The following is a 20056-nucleotide window of genomic DNA, read 5'->3' as shown; positions in this document are numbered from 1 at the left end:
ATCTGTAAAGTGATGCTATTAATACCTACTTCAAAGAGTTTTGTGCAGAGTAAATAAGCTAAAGATTGGAAACCTGCTATCTGTCCCCAAGATGGGAACTGCTATTATTACTTAAAACCTTGCCTTTTTTTTTTTTTTTGAGAGGGAGTCTTGCTGTGTTGCCCCGGCTGGAGTGCAGTGGTGCTATCTCAGCTCACCTCAACCTGCGCCTCCTGGGTTCAAGCAATTCTCCTGCCTCCGCCTCCTGAGTAGCTGGGATTATAGGCGCATGCCACCACGCCCGGCTAATTCTTGTATTTTTAGTAGAGACGGAGTTTCACATGTTGGTCAGGCTGGTCTCGAACTCCTGACCTCGTGATGCACCCGCCTCGGCCTCCCAAAGTGCAGGGATTACAGGCGTGAGCCACTGCACCTGGCCAAAACCTTTCATTTTTTTCCCTTTACATTCAGCGTTTCTCTCTTCCTCGTGCCTGTGTGTGCTTTTGCGTGGCTGTGCTGCAGTAACAAGCAGTCCTAGAAGCTCAATACTTAGCAGCCCCAGAAACATGGGGGGAGTGTCCATAAAGTTTTTCCAGGTCAGCTGTTGACTCTGTGCTTTCTGTCTTCCTTCTGCTTTCTAGATTAAAGGAGCAGTTCCTATTTGGGATAAAGGGAAAACAGCTATACTTGAACAGTGTGATAATCATTTCAGCTTCTGCTCAGAGGTGGCATATGTCACTTCACTCATGTTTCATTGGCCAGAACATTTTATTTTTATTTTTATTTTTATTTTTGTTGAGACAGAGTCTGGCTCGTCGCCCAGGCTGGAGTGCAGTGGCCGGATCTCAGCTCACTGCAAGCTCCGCCTCCCGGATTTATGCCATTCTCCTGCCTCAGCCTCCCAAGTAGCTGGGACTACAGGCCCCCGCCACGTCGCCCGGCTAGTTTTTTGTATTTTTTAGTAGAGACGGGGTTTCATCATGTTAGCCAGGATGGTCTCGATCTCCTGACCTCGTGATCCGCCCGTCTCGGCCTCCCAAAGTGCTGGGATTACAGGCTTGAGCCACCGCGCCCGGCCCAGAACATTTGCATGAGCAGGCCGAATGAACAAGTCTGATGTCAGTGAGGATGGGCAGCATAATCCTCTTATGAGAAGCCAGTGAACAATCAGAACACGTGTGAGATATCTCTCAGCTGGGTGACTCGCTTTGAGGAACGTATCTGTAGATGCCATGAAAGCCTTAGGACAGGACTCGGTAAGCCCCACAGCGATAACAAAGGGGAGGGGCTGAGATCTAGTGCTTACTTCCTGAGCAGATTCCCCAATGTGCCTGATCATCAGATGCACTCGGGGCCCTTTTTTTTTTTTTTGAGGGGGCGTCTCGCTCTGTCGCCCGGGCTGGAGTACAGTGGCTGGATCTCAGCTCACTGCAAGCTCCGCCTCCCAGGTTTACGCCATTCTCCTGCCTCAGCCTCCCGAGTAGCTGGGACTACAGGCGCCCGCCACCTGACCCGGCTAGTTTTTGTATTTTTAGTAGAGACGGGGTTTCACCGTGTTAGCCAGGATGGTCTCGATCTCCTAACCTCGTGATCCGCCCGTCTCGGCCTCCCAAAGTGCTGGGATTACAGGCGTGAATCACCACGCCCGGCCCCAGGACCTTGTAAAAAGTGCCCTGAGGTCGGGCGCGGTGGCTCACGCCTGTAATCCCAGCACTTTGGGAGGCTGAGGCAAGAGGATTGTTTGAGGCCAGGAGTTGAAGACCAGCCTGGGCAACATAGTGAGATCCCATCTCTACAAAAAGATTTTTTTTTAAATTAGCTGAGTTTGTTGGTGCATGCATGTAGTCCCAGGTACTCAGAGGCTGATGTGGATCACTTGAGCCTGGGAGGTGGAGGCTGCAGTGAGATCATACCATTGCATTTCAGCCTGAGCCACAGAGGGAGAACCCTGTCTCCAAAAAAACCAGCAACCCCCAGTCCCTTGATAACCATAGGTCCCAAGTCTCAGAATTTTATTTCTTGTATATAAAATTGGATATATAACTGTCTTAGTCCATACTGTTTTGCCGTAACAAAATATCACAGACTGAGTAATTTATAAAGAAAAGAAATGTATTTCTCCTAGTTCTTCAGGCTGGAAAATCCAGTATCAGAGTGCCAGCATCTGCTGAGGGCTGTTGTGTGGCACCTTGTCATCCCATGGTGGGAGGCAGGAGGATGAGAAGGTGAGAGGAAGTGAGCAAGACCACAAAACTCATTTGTAAAGGAAACCACTTTCTTGATAACTACCCCACTCCCAATATGGCATTAATCCATTCAGGGCCCCCCTGACCCAAGTTAGGCACCACCTCCCTACACTGTTGCACTAGGGATTAGCTTTCTAGTACTTGAGCTTTGGGGGACACACTGAGACCAGCAGTACTTTTCATGGCCCTCACGTTTACCTGCCACTCAACACACACCACCCTTCCAGTACTAGGAGTTGAGAATCAGAAGGGAAAGCATTTGTTTTGACGGGGTCATTTCTCCCAGGGCTGATGAAGTGTTCTTGGCCCACGACAGTGCGTCATCACTGTCTCCCCCAGCAGGGGGGATGATTACTGCCAGTTCTTTATCTTGGGACCTCTTTCCCATGATGGACAGCGTACAGCGCATCCTCTTTTGGTGATAACATTCTTTTGTTCAGTAAGAATCCAATTCTCTTTTCTTCACTATAATCCTACCCGGGCTGTTCCTAGTTGTCCTACCTTTCCAGATTTCTTCTTGATTGGATTTCAAGCATGTCTGGAAATCTTCATTCATACGCTCACCTTAGCATTTCTTCCTTGGCGGTGACCTGCATGTTGCTGGAGTACTGTGCCGTTGCCCTCTTCTCTTTTTGAGACGGAGTCTTGCTCTGCCACCCAGGCTGGAGTGCAGTGGCCGGCTCTCAGCTCACTGCAAGCTCCGCCTCCCGGGTTCACGCCATTCTCCTGTCTCAGCCTCCCGAGTAGCTGGGACTACAGGCGCCCGCCTCGTCGCCCGGCTAGTTTTTTGTATTTTTTAGTAGAGACGGGGTTTCACCGTATTAGCCAGGATGGTCTCGATCTCCTGACCTCGTGATCCGCCCATCTCGGCCTCCCAAAGTGCTGGGATTACAGGCTTGAGCCACCGCGCCCGGCCGCCCTCTTCTCTTGCATGCCTGCTGGCTCCTGCTGGCCTTTCAGCCGTTGCTGTCTTCATAGCAGCATGCCTCTGCCGTGGCGTCCATCATATTGCATGAAAAAGGTTACTATTTTTTTTGCCTGTCCTCCCTTCTAGATCTTTGCTACTTGAGGGCAGGGTCCTCTTTTTCTTCTTTGTGTCCCCAGCACATAACACAGAGCCTGGCACATAGTATGTCTTCAGATAACACGGCTGCCTTTCTGCTTGTGTGGCTTCCCACTGTCACAGGTCCATAAGATGCTGAGCTGATTGAATTGATTCAGTCACAGGAACCTACCACGCTCACAGACAAACACACTGAAATTGTATATAAAATTTTCTGTGGGCCAGGCATGGCTGCTCACGCCTATAATCCCAACACTTTGGGAGGCTGAGGTGGGCAGATCATTTGAGGTCAGGAGTTTGAGGCCAGCCTGACCAACTTGGTGAAACCCCATCTCTACTAAAAATACAAAAAAATAGGTGGGGATGGTGGTGCATGACTGTAGTCCCAGCTTCTCGGGTGGCTGGGGCTACAGAATCGCCTGAACTCGAGAGGTGGAGGTTGCAATGAGCCGAGATAGTTTAAAAAAAAAAAATTATGTCTATATACATTTTTATCATTCTTACACAGGAGACCAGGACACAATCATGTAAGAGCAACCAGACCTAGAACATTGGAAGATGAAGTCCCATGTTAAATTTCTAGGACCTTATCTCTGGCATCACTCACCATCCCCCCCATCTTTTATCTCCCCTATTTCTGTTTATCCGTTGAAGATACTTTAATGCTTTCTTTTCCTGGACAGGATTAAAACTTAACTAAAATTTTCCTTGTCCGTTTTCTCCATCTACAGTTAGTTGCAAAACCCTATTGACTGTGTGTCTGAAACTGTTCTTTCATCATTTCTTTCCATTTCCGCTGTCATTTCTAGCATTGGCCCCTTCACCTCTTCCCAGACTAGACCAGGGTTCTTCTCACCCTGCAGTCTCTCCCTAACAGTGTGATCTGCAGACCACATCCAAATTAACCTTCCAAGTTTGATGATTCTTTCTTTTCTTTGTTCAAAGTCTTTGGTGACTCCCCAGTACCCACACAATTTCCAACTAATTCAACAGTGATCTCCTAGTAGCAGAGAGTGATGATTCCAAGCCTCAGAGGCCTGGAGCTAGATTCCAAAGCAGCACTGAACATAAATTCTCTAATGACACCTCTCATTTTATCTTTAAGAGTCATGCAAGTGTTTAAGGTAAAAATATCCTCCCAAACAACAAGCAACAACAACACAAAGTCAAAGTCTCTAGGAACCTGTGCCATTTTTACCCTTTGGCTTTTTATATTCCAGCCACACACCGTGGAACCCAGGGAACACTCATATCCTAACTGGAAAATGGGGTCTAAGCGATGAAGTCCAGATGACTATCTGGTATCTGAGGCTGTCTGTGGTCAGCTGCGAACCTGCTTTTCCAGAGTTTGTCTCTGGCCGTGCATGTCCAGTATACTAGTTACCTAGTATAATTGTTCTAGTCACCTAGGAACTTGTGTTACGTATTGGGGAGACACCAAAGACTCTTGAACAAAGAAAAAAAAATCAAACTTGGATTCATCAAACCTAGAACATACTGCATAGTTTCCAACTTTCATAGTGCTCAGGAATTGTTAATATGGGCTTTTTGTTGTTGTTGTTGTTTTGTTTTGTTTCTGAGACACTCTGGCTCTGTCGCCAGGCTGGAGTGCAGTGGGTGTAATCTCGGCTCACTGCGACCTCTGCCTCCTGGGTTCAAGCGATTCTTCTGCCTCAGCCTCCCCAGTAGTTGGGATTATAGGCGCTCCCCACCACGCCCGGCTAATTTTGGCATGTTAGTCGAGACAGGGTTTCACCATGTTGCCCAGGTGGGTCTCGAACTCCTGACCTCAGGTGATCCACCCGCCTCAGCCTCCCAAAGTGCTGAGATTTCAGGCGTGAGCCACCGTGCCTGGCCATATGGACATTTTTTAATGGGAGAAGACTCAAGGAGCTTCTTCTTAGCCTTTTTAAACTTCTGGGGCCAGTTTTAGTAATTTACACGTTTTCAGAAAACCCTGTTCTAGATTTACGCATATATTGGTATAATTAATATTTTCCAGTTAACCTAATATTTTAGAGTTGTAGTCATATTTGAGGGAGGAGCTATTTTGGTTTCCTTTCGGTGTTACTCAGCATCGAGCCAGTGACACAGCTGTTTGATGGAAGGCTGAGAGGAATGACATGGTGGCAGCAAAGCAGCAACACGGACCTGGCCAGCCTTTGGGGACTCCTGGGATACATCTCTTGGCCAACTGAAAGTGTTATATAGCTGGTTTCAGGTCCCTCACCATTATACCCACTTGAGCTGATTTATACTTTACAGTGTAAATTGGCATGAGGCATGCCTTTGGGATTAAATTAATTTATACCAAGTTAGAAAGCATCAGCTGTCAAAGTCAGGGGAGCCTTCTGGAGGCCAGTGTGCTTTTTTTCTTTCTGTATTCTGAGCCCACACTCCAGGCATTCTCTCTTGGATAGCAGCTGGGACAGGCCTTCAAGAGGCCTGCTTTGCATCTCCTTTGTGTCCGCGCGGTTCCGGGTCTGATACGAAGCCAGATCTTTGACAGAGATGCTACGTAGTAGTTGGTGCCTGTGCAAATTAGGAAGATTTGTAACCCTCTTAAATAAAATACAACAAACATGATTTTTTTTTTCTTTAAACATTTTCCCCCACCTTAAATACACTCAAAGGAATTGCGGTGACCGAATGGCAGTAGTGCAAATCTGTGATCTCGATCCTCAATCAGAAGTTGAAGAAAAGACTTTCTGTCTTTACTAACCTTTTAGCAAAAGATTAATGAAAATGTATACAGGGATTAGAAACACATCAAACAAGAAAAGGTACCTGTAATGTTATTTAAGAAAAGGTGTATTAAGTGGGTTGTTAGGGTTACAATAAAGGCATTTAGCAATATCTTACATATGTCACCTGACTGTCTCCAGTCTGGAAATTATCTTCGTGTATGAGGCAGGCAGGACTTTACGAAGTGCAGAATGGTAACTGCTTTTCTTAAGAGGTATGGTAAAGGCCCTGTTTCTTCTGCTTCTTCCCGCTGCTGTGCGAGGTTGGGGCTAGTCCCCTTGCTCACTTCTGAGTTCTTTTCCCAGCAGCCACTGCACGGCTCGAAGGATTTGTTGTTGAGGGTGGAGAAGGTGGAAGGATGTTGAACAGACTTTTCCCTAATGAGCTGTGATGCCAGCTGCAAAGGCGGCAAATCCTGTTACTCCCTTCAGCTACTCTCTGAAGCTGCAGAGGGGCAGTGGTAACGGGTCTCCCTGCCCTATGCTGATTAGCTGTCTTTTCTGCTATTTTTCCCCCCCTTCCTCTTCTGTCCCAGAGCATCTTGGCAAAGTTCAGATTTCTGTGCTCACAGCTCAATGCCCACAGTGAAAAGGAAATACAAAAGAGGAGGAGAGAAAGTGAGAAGAAAAAAGAGAGAAAAGGTTGGGGTGGAGATTTTTAGTAGAGTCCCTTATTGCCGTAGTCTAAGACTTAAGCTCTGGGTTGAAACCTTAAGTGGTAAAGCTTTGTAAGTAGTAACCTGGATTTCCAGATCGTTCTTGCAGATAGTTTTATTGGCACATGAACACCGCAGGCCATGTTATTAAAAGCATTTGAATTTCTGTTGTTCAGAAACCTCTGAATTTTGAGAACGATAACTCTGCTGTTTTTCCACAAGCTATCATTGCGAGGAAGGTGAAATAATTGTAAGGTAAATGTTTCCATGTAGCGTTTACTGTGTGCCATTGCTTCATTTAATCATTACAACCCTTGAAAACAGATACTTTGAATGTGATAAAAAAAATTTTTGTAGTAAACACATTGTAAAGTGGTCGGTTCAGTAATATTAAGTAGATTCACATTGTTGTCAGATGTCCAAGACTTTTTCATCTTCCAGATGCCAGCTGCATATCTGAAACACCATACCCATTAAAATATTGGGAAGACATTTTAACCGATTAACCAACATTTTAACTGTTTGGCCGTTTCTTTTATTCAGCAGGATTAAAAATAGCTTTCCTGTTTCTTTCCTTCTTGGCTGTTTTGATATAACATTCTTCCTCCGTATTTCATCACAGGATGATGAGACCAGGGCTTGTGTTTACTGTGCCTTGGTTTATCCATTTGGTACTGACTGCGGGGGTTTATAGTTACTAAAGGGAAAGAGAAAAGGCTTTGCTCTCCAGGGGTTCATCACCTATTCTTGGTTCTCATCTTTACTGATTCTGCATTTTAAGTTCTGCTGAGCTCCAGGGGTAAGTTCAGCAATGACTTCATCACGTCACAAGTTAGCTTGGACCTGCACATTTTTTGGTGGGTTTTCTGGGTGGCTTCTGACACATTAAACGTAATATCATAGAGTTATATTTAAAAAGCAATTTTACATTTTGAACCCTGTTTTTAATGACTTCATGAGTTAGTTACTATATTCCACGGATGGTGAAATGGGGAATATGACAGGTAAGGGAGAAGAGATGGAATATTTAAAAATGGACGCAGAGTTCCTCTCCCTACGTGTGTCCCTTCAGAGACCATTTAAGCCTCTTCAGTTCTCCTTGGAAGAGTTAGTCCAGCATCCCTGATATTCTACTTTCTATTGTGTTCTGAAGAAAAGACATTCCTGACATTATTGCTACAATGTGGAAAACTTGTCTGGCCTCCTTGGAGGATAGTATTGTAGCTAGAACCTAGGCAGCGCTGGTGAAAATGGCCGTGATAAAGGTGGAAGCCAGAAGAGGATGTCTGTGTGCGGAAGGCAGAGATGGAGAGAAAGGTAATTAGATTTCCTGGAAACCACATAACAAAAGCGATCCTCTGAGGAGATGCCACATGAACCATATGGCAAAGTTTTATGCAGTCCTCTCCTTGGGAATACCCTCCTAGTTCTTAGCTTATCTTCTCAAATGTGGCCTTTGTTATTTATTTATTTATTTATTTACTTATTTCTGTAGAGATGGGGTCTCGCTGTGTTGCTCAGCTGGTCTTGAACACCTGGCTCTAAGCAATCCTCCCACCTCCGCCTCCAGCGTTGCCTTTATTATTTAATTTGGTACTTCCATGCATTAAAAAATCTTAGGAGAAACCAGTTAGTGCAGATTGTAGCACCTTTCATCACGATCCGATTGTGCTCTTAGTTTATGATGGCAGGGGAGGGAACAGAACAGGACCCATAGAAACGTGCGGGGGTGCATGGACGGCCGCCACAGTGACAGCGAGCACTGGTGGCAGCAGCGTGGGGGAGCTTGGCTGGGAAGACTTTGCAGGTAAAGTTTCTCCCCTGAAGAACTACAGTACGGTTTGGCAGAGGGACAGGATTTCCACCCAGGGACAGTGATACATGTGAGGGCTTAGAGAAAAGACACAGTGGTTGGGGTGGTGGTTGTAATTGTAGAAACTATCAGGCCTTTCTAGCATGGAGAACGTTGACCCGGGAGAGCAGCTTGGTTGTGGGAAGAACACTGGACTCGGTGACCTGGGTTTCCACTCTGCTCCGTCCCTGATTTGCTGAGTGCCCTTGGAGAAGCCAATTAACCTTTCTGGAACTAGTTTCTTTATCTCGTTGTTGTTGTTGTTTTTTCTCCCCTAAAAGAGACAGAGTCTTGCTGTGTTGGCCAGGCTGGTCTCAAACTCCTGGGCTCAGTGATCCTCCTACCTCAGCCTCCCAAGTATCTGGGACTGTAGGCATGCACCACCACACCCCGCTAGTTTCTACATCTTTAAATTGAGAGAATGGAAGTATGTGATCTGTAGTTTCATTTCCAGCTCTAACTGATTCTGACTTCCTATCAAATGAGATGGCCTGGGACTTTTTGCTTTGAGGATTTCGCTTCTGTTATAAGTCACTGGGAGGCTTGCCCAGTGCCCAACTTAAAACATGAGCTGATAAGTCTTCCGTCGCCTCGGCTGGCCTTTACTTCTGGCAGATCTTGAATTCCTGTTTCTCCTTTCTCTCATTTAGTAAGTCCTTCAGAACCTTCCTCCTGCGCTGCTGCTTGGGCTAACATCTCCCCTCCCACCCTCCACCACTAGAATTCCTTGTATATACACACCAGCTAGATTAGTCTCACTTTGCCTCTCCTCTATAGAAATAAACTGAGGTGGATCTCCATTGTCTCCCGAAGAAAGGCCAAACTCATTAGCTGGGTATTCAGGATCGCCTGTCAATCTCAGCTCACATTACTCCCCTCCACATAATCTACAGAATAGTTAAACTGAAACTAATATCCTCCTGCACCTGGTCATGCCCTGCCTCTCTCCCCATTGTCACTCAGTCACAATTCCCATCTCACGAAATCTCCCAGGCTTCCATAGCAGAAGTAACCCTTTTTCTCCTCAGCTCCCATAGCGTGCTTTCTGTACCTGCCGGTACTGATTGGTTTGTGTTTTTTGTTTGTTTGAGACAGTGTCTCACTCTGTCGCCCAGGCTGGAGTACGCTGGCATGATCTCATTTCACTGCAATCGCCGCCTCCTGGGTTCAAGCGATTCTTGTGTCTCAGCCTCAGTAGCTGGGATCACAGGTGCATGCCACCGCACCTGGCTAATTTTTGTATTTGTAGTAGAGACAGGGTTTGACCATGTTGGCCAGGCTGGTCTCCATCTCTTGACCTCAAGTGAGCCACCATGCCTGGCCAGAGCCATATTATTTCTATATGAGAAGCAAACTACCCTGTTTTGTGTCTGCTACCATGTAATTGCGTTAAAATCAGAACCTGCATCTTATGCACATCTCGTACTTTTCAGAACCATTAATAAGATTGTCAAAAGTTTGGTTTTTCTGGGGATTATTGATCTGGTTATGAGCAAGTCAAACCATAAGGAGCAGACTCTTGGGAAATGATTTGCATGCAGAAGATTGCATCCTGGTTGAAAGAATGTGGGCAAACTTTTCTAATATGAGACCTGATGACCTAGAAAATACTCTGTCATCTAAGAAAATACCTGCTTATTTTGGGGTTGTTGAGAAGGGAAATAGGATCTCCTAAAGTTCCCCACCACCACTTTTTGTCCAGTGGCCCCTTTCCAAACAATTCCTTGTTGGAATACCGTGTCGAGGCAAGCTGAACCCCAAGGAAAGCAAAGACATTCACACAGACGTTACCTCATTCTGTTTAGATGATGTAAGATTAGCCTTGGTTCTCGCAATCACCTTTCATCAGCCATGTAGGTGTGGCGTCCCAAAATAAAAATTCTCGTTATCGCTTACTAACACTTGCCGTTCAAAATATAGTGGTTCTTTAAAGCTGTTGCAGATGGTTTATCTCTTGAGAACATTAAGTGAATGACAAATACTTGATAAACAATTACATGAGTGCTCCTTTCCTCTCTTTTGCGATTAAAATAGAAAGCAGTACAGCACGTTTGTATTTATACTCGATTATGTATAATCAGAGAGTTAAGCTCTTTAATTATGCAGCTAGAATTGATTTATCAAAAAGAGTTATGTGTGTTTCTTCTCATGTGCAGGTAAGAGGAATGGGGCTGGGGAGGGAGTAGTGGGAGAAATAAAACCCCAGGAAAACGAAAACGGGGAATCTGGTTGCTCTTCTCACAGTAGCCAGAAGGAAGGGCAGAGCTGATCTCTGGCAAGTCCTTCCGCTACTGGGACCTTTCAGTTTTTGGGGCTTGTGCTGGCGGTAGGGAGGGGCGGTATATTTTAAGAAATCTCTGTCTGTCTGATTTCTCAACTTCCCTCTCTCCCTCCCTCAGGAGTTAGAAGCCGCTCTTCACAGAGATGACGTGGAGTTTATCAGTGACCTGATTGCCTGCCTGCTTCAGGGCTGCTATCAACGAAGAGATATCACGTGAGTAATTCTGATCTTTCTAAGCATTTCTTTTCTTTTTTTTTTTTTTCTTTGAGATGGAGTCTTGCTCAGTCGGAGTCTTGCTCAGTCGCCCAGGCTGGAATGCAGTGACCGGATCTCAGCTCCCTGCAAGCTCCGCCTCCCGGGTTCATGCCATTCTCCTGCCTCAGCCTCCCTAGTAGCTGGGACTACAGGTGCCCGCCGCCTCGCCCAGCTAGTTGTTTTTTGTTTGTTTTTTTGTGTTTTTTTTGTATTTTTTAGTAGAGACGGGGTTTCACCGTGTTAGCCAAGATGGCCTCGATCTCCTGACCTTGTGATTCTCCCGTCTCGGCCTCCCAAAGTGCTGGGATTACAGGCTTGAGCCACCGCGCCCGGCCCTTTCTAAGCATTTCCTGCGCAGAGAACTAATTAACCAGCCGTAGTGATGTTTCCTGTCTCCTGTGACAAACCGGAACCGATCCTTAGCCATCACGGAACAGTGTAGATGGAAGACGTACGTGTGAGTTCCCAGGCTGTGTTTGGCTCATTCCACAGTTGAGTTTTTATTCTGTCATCATCTTTGAGTTTATTTCATTCTCACAAATCCCTATGGCTTACTCTTGGATACCCCAGCTAACATATTTTAGTGTAGAATTTCTTTTTTTTTTGAAGTCTTCCAACAGTTTATTAGAAAGAATGTAGACTTTTTAAAAAATCCCCACTATCATGAACATAAATTGAGGTTTTCAGCCCTGGTATAAACTGAATCAAAAAAAGAAATAAAAAATCCAATAGTGTATGAAACATTTTTCACTCATTTGCCATACTCGACAGTGCAAATACAAATCTGGTCTAAATGTACACCAGCAATATACAGCTTTCTTCGTCCTCCATGCTGAGATGTAAGAGCTTAAGGGTCAAACAATACCAAATGTATAGGCTTCAAAAACCATCTAAGTTAGGGCATTCTCTGGTTATAGCTAAGATACACCTGGAACATTGACAAGTGAACACTTACGTAGAATAATGTGAAGTAAATTTTTTGAAAAATAAATGTTAGTGGAACAATCCTGAAGGATAACACAAATAGCAGGTTACCAGTAAGGTGTCAGCCAATTTGTTCCGGCCACTTTTGAATCCATGTTCTATGATCTAAAATTTAGTTCTCTTTCCCTAAGCTGGGAGCTTCCTATCATGTCAGTATCTGTGTTATGAAGAAAAGGAGACTTAGGTGAGATGTTTTTATTTATCACAACAGCTACATCAATTGCCTAGGACCTCAACAGCTTCATGAAAGTGGGAAATGTTCATGCATAAGGTTATTGCCTTAGCTGACTTAAAATTGCCCCATACAATGGTACATATCAACCCTTAGTGAAGCCTTTTAAAAAACAAACAGGTTGAAAAATGAGTTAAAGTAGGCAAATACAGCATCTGCCTTTAGAGCTGTCAACTCAGGAATTCTCTCAATTATGAAATCTTGCAGAGAAGTTATTTTTCTTTCTCAAAATCCAGGTGATGACAATATTCCTTACTCCAGAATTGGCATTTTTGCATCATCACTGTCTTGTGAATCATCATCTGCTCCATCTACTTCTGGTAAATCTACATTCTCATCACCACCCATGTTGTTCATCATCTCAGAGAAACGATCAAAATTAGACCTGTCTTCATCTGAACCATCTTCCCAGTCTTTCCAGTTATTGAAGTCGACTAGTGTAGAATTCCTTCTTCTTATATTTGCCTTTTTCTGATTTTGTTTGCAGTATTGGTAAAGTATTGCCTAAGAAATCAAAACTAGTTTTTATTACATTTCTGTCATTTGAGTAGCTTCTGTTGGTTACATAGCCAGCAGCAGTGATGTAATGAACTTGCAGCTGAAGCACCCCTACCCCTTAACGGCAAGGTGTAAACAGCTCTCCAGTGCCTTTGAGATGTGTAGAGACTTTGAGCCAAATGTGATGCATGACAAATAAAGGAGAGTCCTAATAGGACCTCTTGTTTTGATCTTAATACACATTTCTTTGCTACGTGTCCATGTAGGACAGAACTACAGGGCAAGCTCACAAAAAGGTGAGATGCAATGGGTTTCCCAGGCTCTTGCCCTCTGGTGCCATGTAGGGGGTTTAAGTTGTTATGGTTTATGGTATGAATTTTTTTTTTTTTTTGGAGATCTTGTCTCGCACTGTCACCCAGGCTGGAGTGCGGTGGTGCAATCTCCGCTCACTGCAAGCTCCGCCTCCCGGGTTCACTCCATTCGCCTGCCTCAGCAGGGACTACAGGTGCCCGACACTACGCCCGGCTCACTTTTTGTATTTTTAGTAGAGACAGGGTTTCACCGTGTTAGCCAGGATGGTCTCGATCTCCTGAGCTCGTGATCCGCCCGCCTCGGCCTCCCAAAGTGCTGGGATTACAGGCGTGAGCCACCGCGCCCGGCCAGTATCCAATATTTCTGTTCTAATGAATTCAGTCTGTTAGGGCTGGGAAACGATGCTTGTTGTTAATGAGCAATAAAGTTGTATACAAGGGAAGAAAGAGATGTCAGTGCTGTTTTTCTCAGGGTGGAAGTCTGCGTTCCCTAGGGGAGACTCACTGCTTCTGCACTCAGTATAACGACTTTTCCCCCTAGGATACCCAGGTTGTATTTATAAATACAAATACACATAAAGTATACCTTAGAATATTTTCTTCCGTTCTCTATTTAGGATGCAGACTTTGGAGTTTGTATTTTTTAAGCACTGTTAGATTCATACCTTGTGTTTAATTCCACATTTTCATGACCTGGAATTTTTTTTCATTATAGCAATCAGTTTTCTTGTAACCACATTTTCTCTAAATGTCATTGTCAAATAATCCAGTCTGATAACTGACAGTTATGTCTAGCTTTTAGCAGTTATAAACATTATAATGCATAGCTTTGTTCAAAATTCACCAGGTTCCTGGAAGTGCTTCACTCAGTCAAAAGATATGCCCATTTAAGATCTTCGTTTTAAGCAAGGCCTAAAGGTTTTTGCCAGGCTCCCTGTCACAGAGATGGTTGTGTTTTAGCCTTAAATGATCACTGCATGAGAGTGTCTGATTGCGTGATCCTTGTGAGCCCTCTGTAAACAGACTAGTAGGTCCTGGCGGCACAAACACTCACCAGGTCTCTTAGAGCTCACTGTTCTGACAGGGAGGTCCACTAATGATTACAGTACTGATTATATACTTGCCAGTTATGTAATTACAGTAGTAAGTGCTTAGAAATAAAAATACAACATATTAACAGAGCATATAACCTGGGGTAAGAAAGTGACTTGTGAACTGAGCCTTCATATATGGGCTGTTTTCTCTCATAGGATATTCCTCGATGGCAGAGTTCATCCCTCTAATTCATCCTTCTGTTTAAAATTGGTCTTAACTAACTATGCTTGTTTGTTCTTCCAGATGGTGGTTACAAAGTTATGTCATGTTCTTTAAGAAATCCGCTTATCTAATCATTCTAACTAGAATCAAATAAACTTCTGAAGAAATTTGGGCAAAATTGACATCTCTGCAATATAGTCTTTCTTTTTTTTTGGACAGGATCTTGCTCTTTCACCCAGGCTGGAGTATAGTGGCAGGATCCTGTCTCACTGTAGCCTCAACCTCCTGGGCTCTAGCAGTCCTCCCACCTCAGCCTCCTGAGTAGCTCAGTACAGGACCACGCCACCATTCCCAGCTGATTTTTAACAATTTTTTGTAGAGACAAAGTCTGTGTTCCCCTGGCTGGTCTTGAACTCCTGGTCTCAAGTGATCCTGCTGCCTTGGCCTCTCATAGTGCTGGAATTACAGATGTGAGCCACTGTGCCTTGCCCCTACAAGTATTTATTAAATAATAGAATACCGTATCCCTATATCTGTCTTTAATTTGCAGTTTATTGACGTTGGTTTTTTTCTTAAGTTAATATTCTTTTGACTTTCTAGGATTATTATCTGTCTCTCTTTTCAGTGTTAATATTCGTGTCTACTTCAGGCTGTATTAGTTATCCACTGTTAAGTAACAAATTACCCTAAAACTTAGCAACTTAAAACTACAAAAATTTGTAATCTTAAAATTTCTATGGGTCAGGAACCTGGGCAAACCACGACTGGGTGTATTTAGCTCAAGACGGTTTACAGGGGTATGATCAAGGTACCAGGTAACAACAGTCATCTTGAAACTTATTACTCATGTATAATATGCACACACACACACACAAACACACAGAAACAGAGAAGAGTGCTCATTTCCTAATTCTACAGCTCAATGAATTTTCACAAACTGAACACACCTGTGTAATGGAGAACCCGGACAGGAAAGAACACTACAGTCTATTTGACTTTTTTCCCTGAAGGGAATTGCCTAAAGTGATAGTTATGCTGTCCAGCCAGTGAGCTCCCACACGCAGCTACTGTGAACGGACACTCGTTCTTGCCTGCAGTTCTACTTTGATCTCATTCTAAAGAAAGAGAAATTTGGATCAGTAAATGTTTACTTGTTATGCCTCCAAGACTAAGCTGTTATATGCCGCTAAAAAAGTTACTTGATTTCAGCTGGACGCGGTGGCTCATGCCTGTAGTCCCAGCACTTTGGGAGGCCGAGACTGACAGTTCACTTGAGGTCAGGAGTTCGAGAGCAGTCTGGCCAACGTGGTAAAACCCCGTCTCTACTAAATATACAAAAATGAGCCAGGTGTGGTGGTGCACACCTGTAGTCCCAGCTACTCAGGCGGCTGAGATGGGAAGGTTGCTTCAACCCAGGAGGCAGAGGTTGCAGTGAGCTGAGATGGCTCCATTGCACTCCAGCCTGGGCGACAGAGAGAGACTCCATCTCAAAAAAAAAAAAAAGGAACTTAATTTCTTAATCCATAATTTGCCTCATGTATAAAATGGAATTAATGACAGTATTCAGTTATTATGAGGATTAAATGAAATGATTAATGAGAGTAATCATCATGTATAGAAACACTATGCCTAGTTCCTCCAAAGGCTCGGCAGAAAACAGGTTTTGACTCAAGCAACTTCCCGTATCCTTTTCCATCGTGGTTTGCATGTTTTAGAACAGGGGCCAGCAAATGTTCTCTGTAAAGGGCCAGATAGTCAATATAGGCGTGCATCACGTAATGTCATTTTGTTCAGTGGCAGACCTCATATACGACAGTGGTCACACGAGGTTGTGATAGAGATGAATATTCTTGTCCCCTAGAGACATCGTTGCCCTTGTAACATGCACATGCATTACTCACATGGTTGTGATGCTGGTGTAAACAAACCTAGTGTATTACCAGTTACATAAAGACATAGCACATACAGTCATGTACACTATGTCATACTTAACAGTAAACAACTCTTACTGGTTTCTGTATTTACTATGCCGTACTTTTAATCATTATTTTAGAGTGTATTCCTTCTAGTTTCGTTTAGTTTTTTTAAGACGGGGTCTCTGGCACCCAGGCTGGAATGTAGTGGTATAGCCTTGACTCCCTGCAACCTCCACCTCCTGGGTTCAAACGATCCTCCCACTTCAGCCTCACAAGTAGCTGGGACTCCAGGCGTGTACCACCAGGCCCATCTAATTTCTTTATTTTGGGGTAGAGATACGGTTTCACCATGTTGGCCAGGATGGTTTTGAACTCCTGACCACAAGTGATCTGCCTGCCTCAGCCTCCCAAAGTGCTGAGATTACACGTGTGAGCCACCAAGGCTGGCCTAGCTGTTTTGTCTATAATACACAACAGCCTCAGGCAGGTCCTTCAGAAGAGATTCCAGAAGAAGGCATTGTTATAGGAGATGACAGCACCATGCATGTTACTGCCCTGAAGACGTTCCAGTGGGACAAGATGTCGAGGCAGAAGACAGTAATATTGATGATCCTGACCCTGTGTAGGCCTAGGCTGATGTGTGTGTTTTTGTCTTCAATTTGAACAAAAAAGATCAAATGTAAAAAATAAAAAATTTCAATGATAGAAAACAGCTTATAGAATAAGGATATAAAGAAGGCTGCCACACAGTGGCTCATGCCTGTAATCCCAGCACTCTGGGAGGATGAGGTGAGAGGACATTTTGAGGCCAGGAGGTCGAGACCAGCCTGGGCAACATAGCAAGACTCCATCTCTACTAAAAAATAAAAATAAACCAATTAGCTGGGCAACATAACAAGACCCCGTCTCTACAGAAAAATAAAAATAAAATAATTAGCTGGACATGGTGGTGCATGCCTGGAGTCTAAGCTACTAGGGAGGCTGAGGTGGGAAGATCAGGAGTTGGAGGCTGCAGTGAGCTATGGTCCTTACTGCACTCTAGCTAGGGCTACAGAGCAGGAAAAGAAAAAAAAAGAAAAAATATTTTTATATAGCTCTAAAAAATGTTTAAGCTGTTATTACAAAAGAATCAAAAAGTTGGCTGGGCGCGGTGGCTCAAGCCTGTAATCTCAGCACTTTGGGAGGCCGAGACGGGCGGATCACGAGGTCAGGAGATTGAGACCATCCTGGCTAACACAGTGATACCCCATCTCTACTAAAAAATACAAAAAACTAGCCGGGCGAGGTGGCGGGCACCTGTAGTCCCACAGGAGGCTGAGGCAAGAGAATGGCGTGAACCTGGGAGGCGTAGCTTGCAATGAGCTGAAATCCGGCCACTGCACTCCAGCCTGGGCGACAGAGCGAGACTACGTCTAAAAAAAAAAAAAAAAAAAAAAAAAAAGTTCGAAATTTTTAAATGTCATAGTAAGCTAAAGATATTATTGAAGAAAAGGATTTTTTTAAAACAAACATAGTATAGCCGAAGTTTACAGCATTTAGAAAGTTTATAGCGAAGTACAGTCATGTACCAATGTACCAAGCCTTCACATTCATTTACTACTCAGTTACTGATTCACCCACAGCAGGTTTAGTTCCGCAGGCTGCACTCATGACACGTGCTTTATACAGATGTACCATTTTTAAAATCTTTTGTACTATGTCCTTGCTGTGCCTTTTCTGTGTTTAAATGTGTCTGAATCCACAAATCCTTAACATTCCATTACGGTGGCTTACCGTATTCAGTACAGTCAGCTGCAGTATCGGGGTGTAACCTAGGAGCAGTGGGCTGTGCCGTCTAGTCTAGGTGTGGTAGGCTGTACCATCTAGGTGTATTTCAGTACACTATGATGTTTCCACAGCAACAAAATCACCTAACCATGCATTTCTCAGAACATATCCCTTCTGTTAAGCAATGCATGACTATTGTAGGCCCTCACTCCCAGCAGAGCCTCACTCTGTTCCCCAGGCTGGAGTGCACTGGGCCAGTCGTAACTCACTGCAGCCTCGAACGTCTAGATTCAAGCAGTCCTCCTGCCTCAGCCTCCTGAGTAACTAGTATTCCAGGCGCACACCCACGTCGTATTTTAGGCTCTGTGTTGCAGCTACCCAGCTCTGTCACTATGAAAGCAGCCATAGGTGATACAGAAAAACTAATAGTGACTGTGTTTTATTAGAACTTTCTAACCGCTGAGGTTTGACTTTTATATCATTTTCACCTTCCAGGAAAGACTGTTTTTCTGTTTGTTTGTTTGTTTTTTCCCCAACCATTAAAAAATACAAAAAGAATAATTACAGGCTCTTTTTTGTTTGTTTTGTTTTTAAAGGGGGTCTGGTGCAACGTCTCACGCCTGTAATCCCAGCACTTTGGGAGGCCGAGGTGGGCAGATCACTTGAGGTCAGGAGTTCGAGACCACGTCTCTACTAAAACTTCAAAAATTAGCCGGGTGTAGTGGCACGCACCTGTAGTCTTAGCTACTCGGTAGACTGAGGCATGAGAATTGCTTGAACCCGGAAGGTGGAGGTTGCAGTGAGCCGAGATCACACCACGACACTCCAGCCTCTGCGACAAAATGAAAGTGTGTCTCAACAAAAAAGGACATCAGGCCAGATTTGGCCCTCAGGCTATAATTTTCCAACTCCTGTGTTTAGGAAGCTAGTTACTATTCCAATTCCACTGACTCAATCTAATCTTTAAAACTGAAATACAGAGGCCACATTTTCTTTGAACTGTACTCTCCAGCCTGAGGTTTTTGCACTTAGAGGACAGCATAACACTATCTACTCTTGGAAATGATACTAGCCAGCATGTTCTGTGTCCTGGACGCTGCCAACTGCTTCTCAAGAACACTCAGTCCTTCCGACAGCCCTCTCATAGAAAGTTCTCTCCCATCCTTCCGTCAAGGATGAGGAATTTGAGGCACAGAGAGGTTAAATAAATTGCCCAAGGTTACACAGCCGGTAATTGAGACGGTACAGATCTGTCTCCTAGACCTCCAGCTCCTAACTACAGCCGCATGCTGTAAATGAGAAATATAGAAGAAAAGTGGTAAGTTAAGGGGTTTTCCTTGAACGCAGGATTTTTAACTCTTTGGCACACTAAGGAAGCCTGTGAACCCCATCTAAAAATAATGTTTTGAAATCATAAAATAAGATTACACCCAAACCCAATTATACTGAAAAATAGTAAAGTATTGGCTGGGCGTGGTGGCTCACGCCTGTAATCTCAACACTTTTGGGAGGCTGAGGCAGGCCGCTCACTTGAGCTCAGGAGTTCGAGACCAGCCTGGGCAAAATGTGAAACCCCGGCTTTACAAAAAGTATTATACAAACATTAGTGGGGTACGGTGGCACACACCTATAGTCCCAGGTACTCGGGAGGCTGAGGCAGGAGAATCGATTGAACCCAGGAGGCGGAGGCTGCAGTGGAGATTGTGCCACTGCACTCCATCCTGGGTAGCAGAGTGAGACCCTGTCTCAAAAAAAGAAAAAAAAATGAAGTATTGAAGAATGAAATTTTTAATACAGTGTTTTATTCATCTAACAGCAGAGCTAATTTCCCAAAATGACTGTCTTCAGGTGTCAGTGAGCATAAGTGCTATTTGGAAATACCTGCAGTATCTATATGATTTCAGTAGAAATCAGATATTTCTGTGGACCTCTGCTTTAAAACGTGGGTTTTATTTGTTTTGTTTTTTGTTTTGAAGACGAGATCTCACTCTTTGGCGCAGTCTTGAGTGCTGTGG

At 44.3% G+C, this 20056-nt stretch overlaps 1 protein-coding gene across 3 annotated transcripts in view; it reads left to right on the top strand.

Annotated features, from left to right (window-relative positions):
* LOC117096078 (cat eye syndrome critical region protein 2) overlaps window positions 1–20056 on the top strand; it is a 201512-nt gene that overhangs the window by 108785 nt on the left and 72671 nt on the right. For all 3 annotated transcript variants that reach the window (XM_033233028.1, XM_033233029.1, XM_033233027.1), the window contains exon 2: window positions 10940–11034. In XM_033233028.1, coding sequence (XP_033088919.1) covers window positions 10940–11034 — 95 coding nt within the window. The remainder of the gene's footprint in view (window positions 1–10939; window positions 11035–20056) is intronic.

Source organism: Trachypithecus francoisi, unplaced genomic scaffold (assembly GCF_009764315.1).
Source record: "Trachypithecus francoisi isolate TF-2019V2 unplaced genomic scaffold, Tfra_2.0 Lachesis_group14, whole genome shotgun sequence".
Taxonomy (NCBI): Eukaryota; Metazoa; Chordata; class Mammalia; order Primates; family Cercopithecidae; genus Trachypithecus; species Trachypithecus francoisi.
The sequence above is the reverse complement of the archived record's forward strand: the minus strand, read 5'-3'. Positions and strand labels throughout refer to the sequence as shown.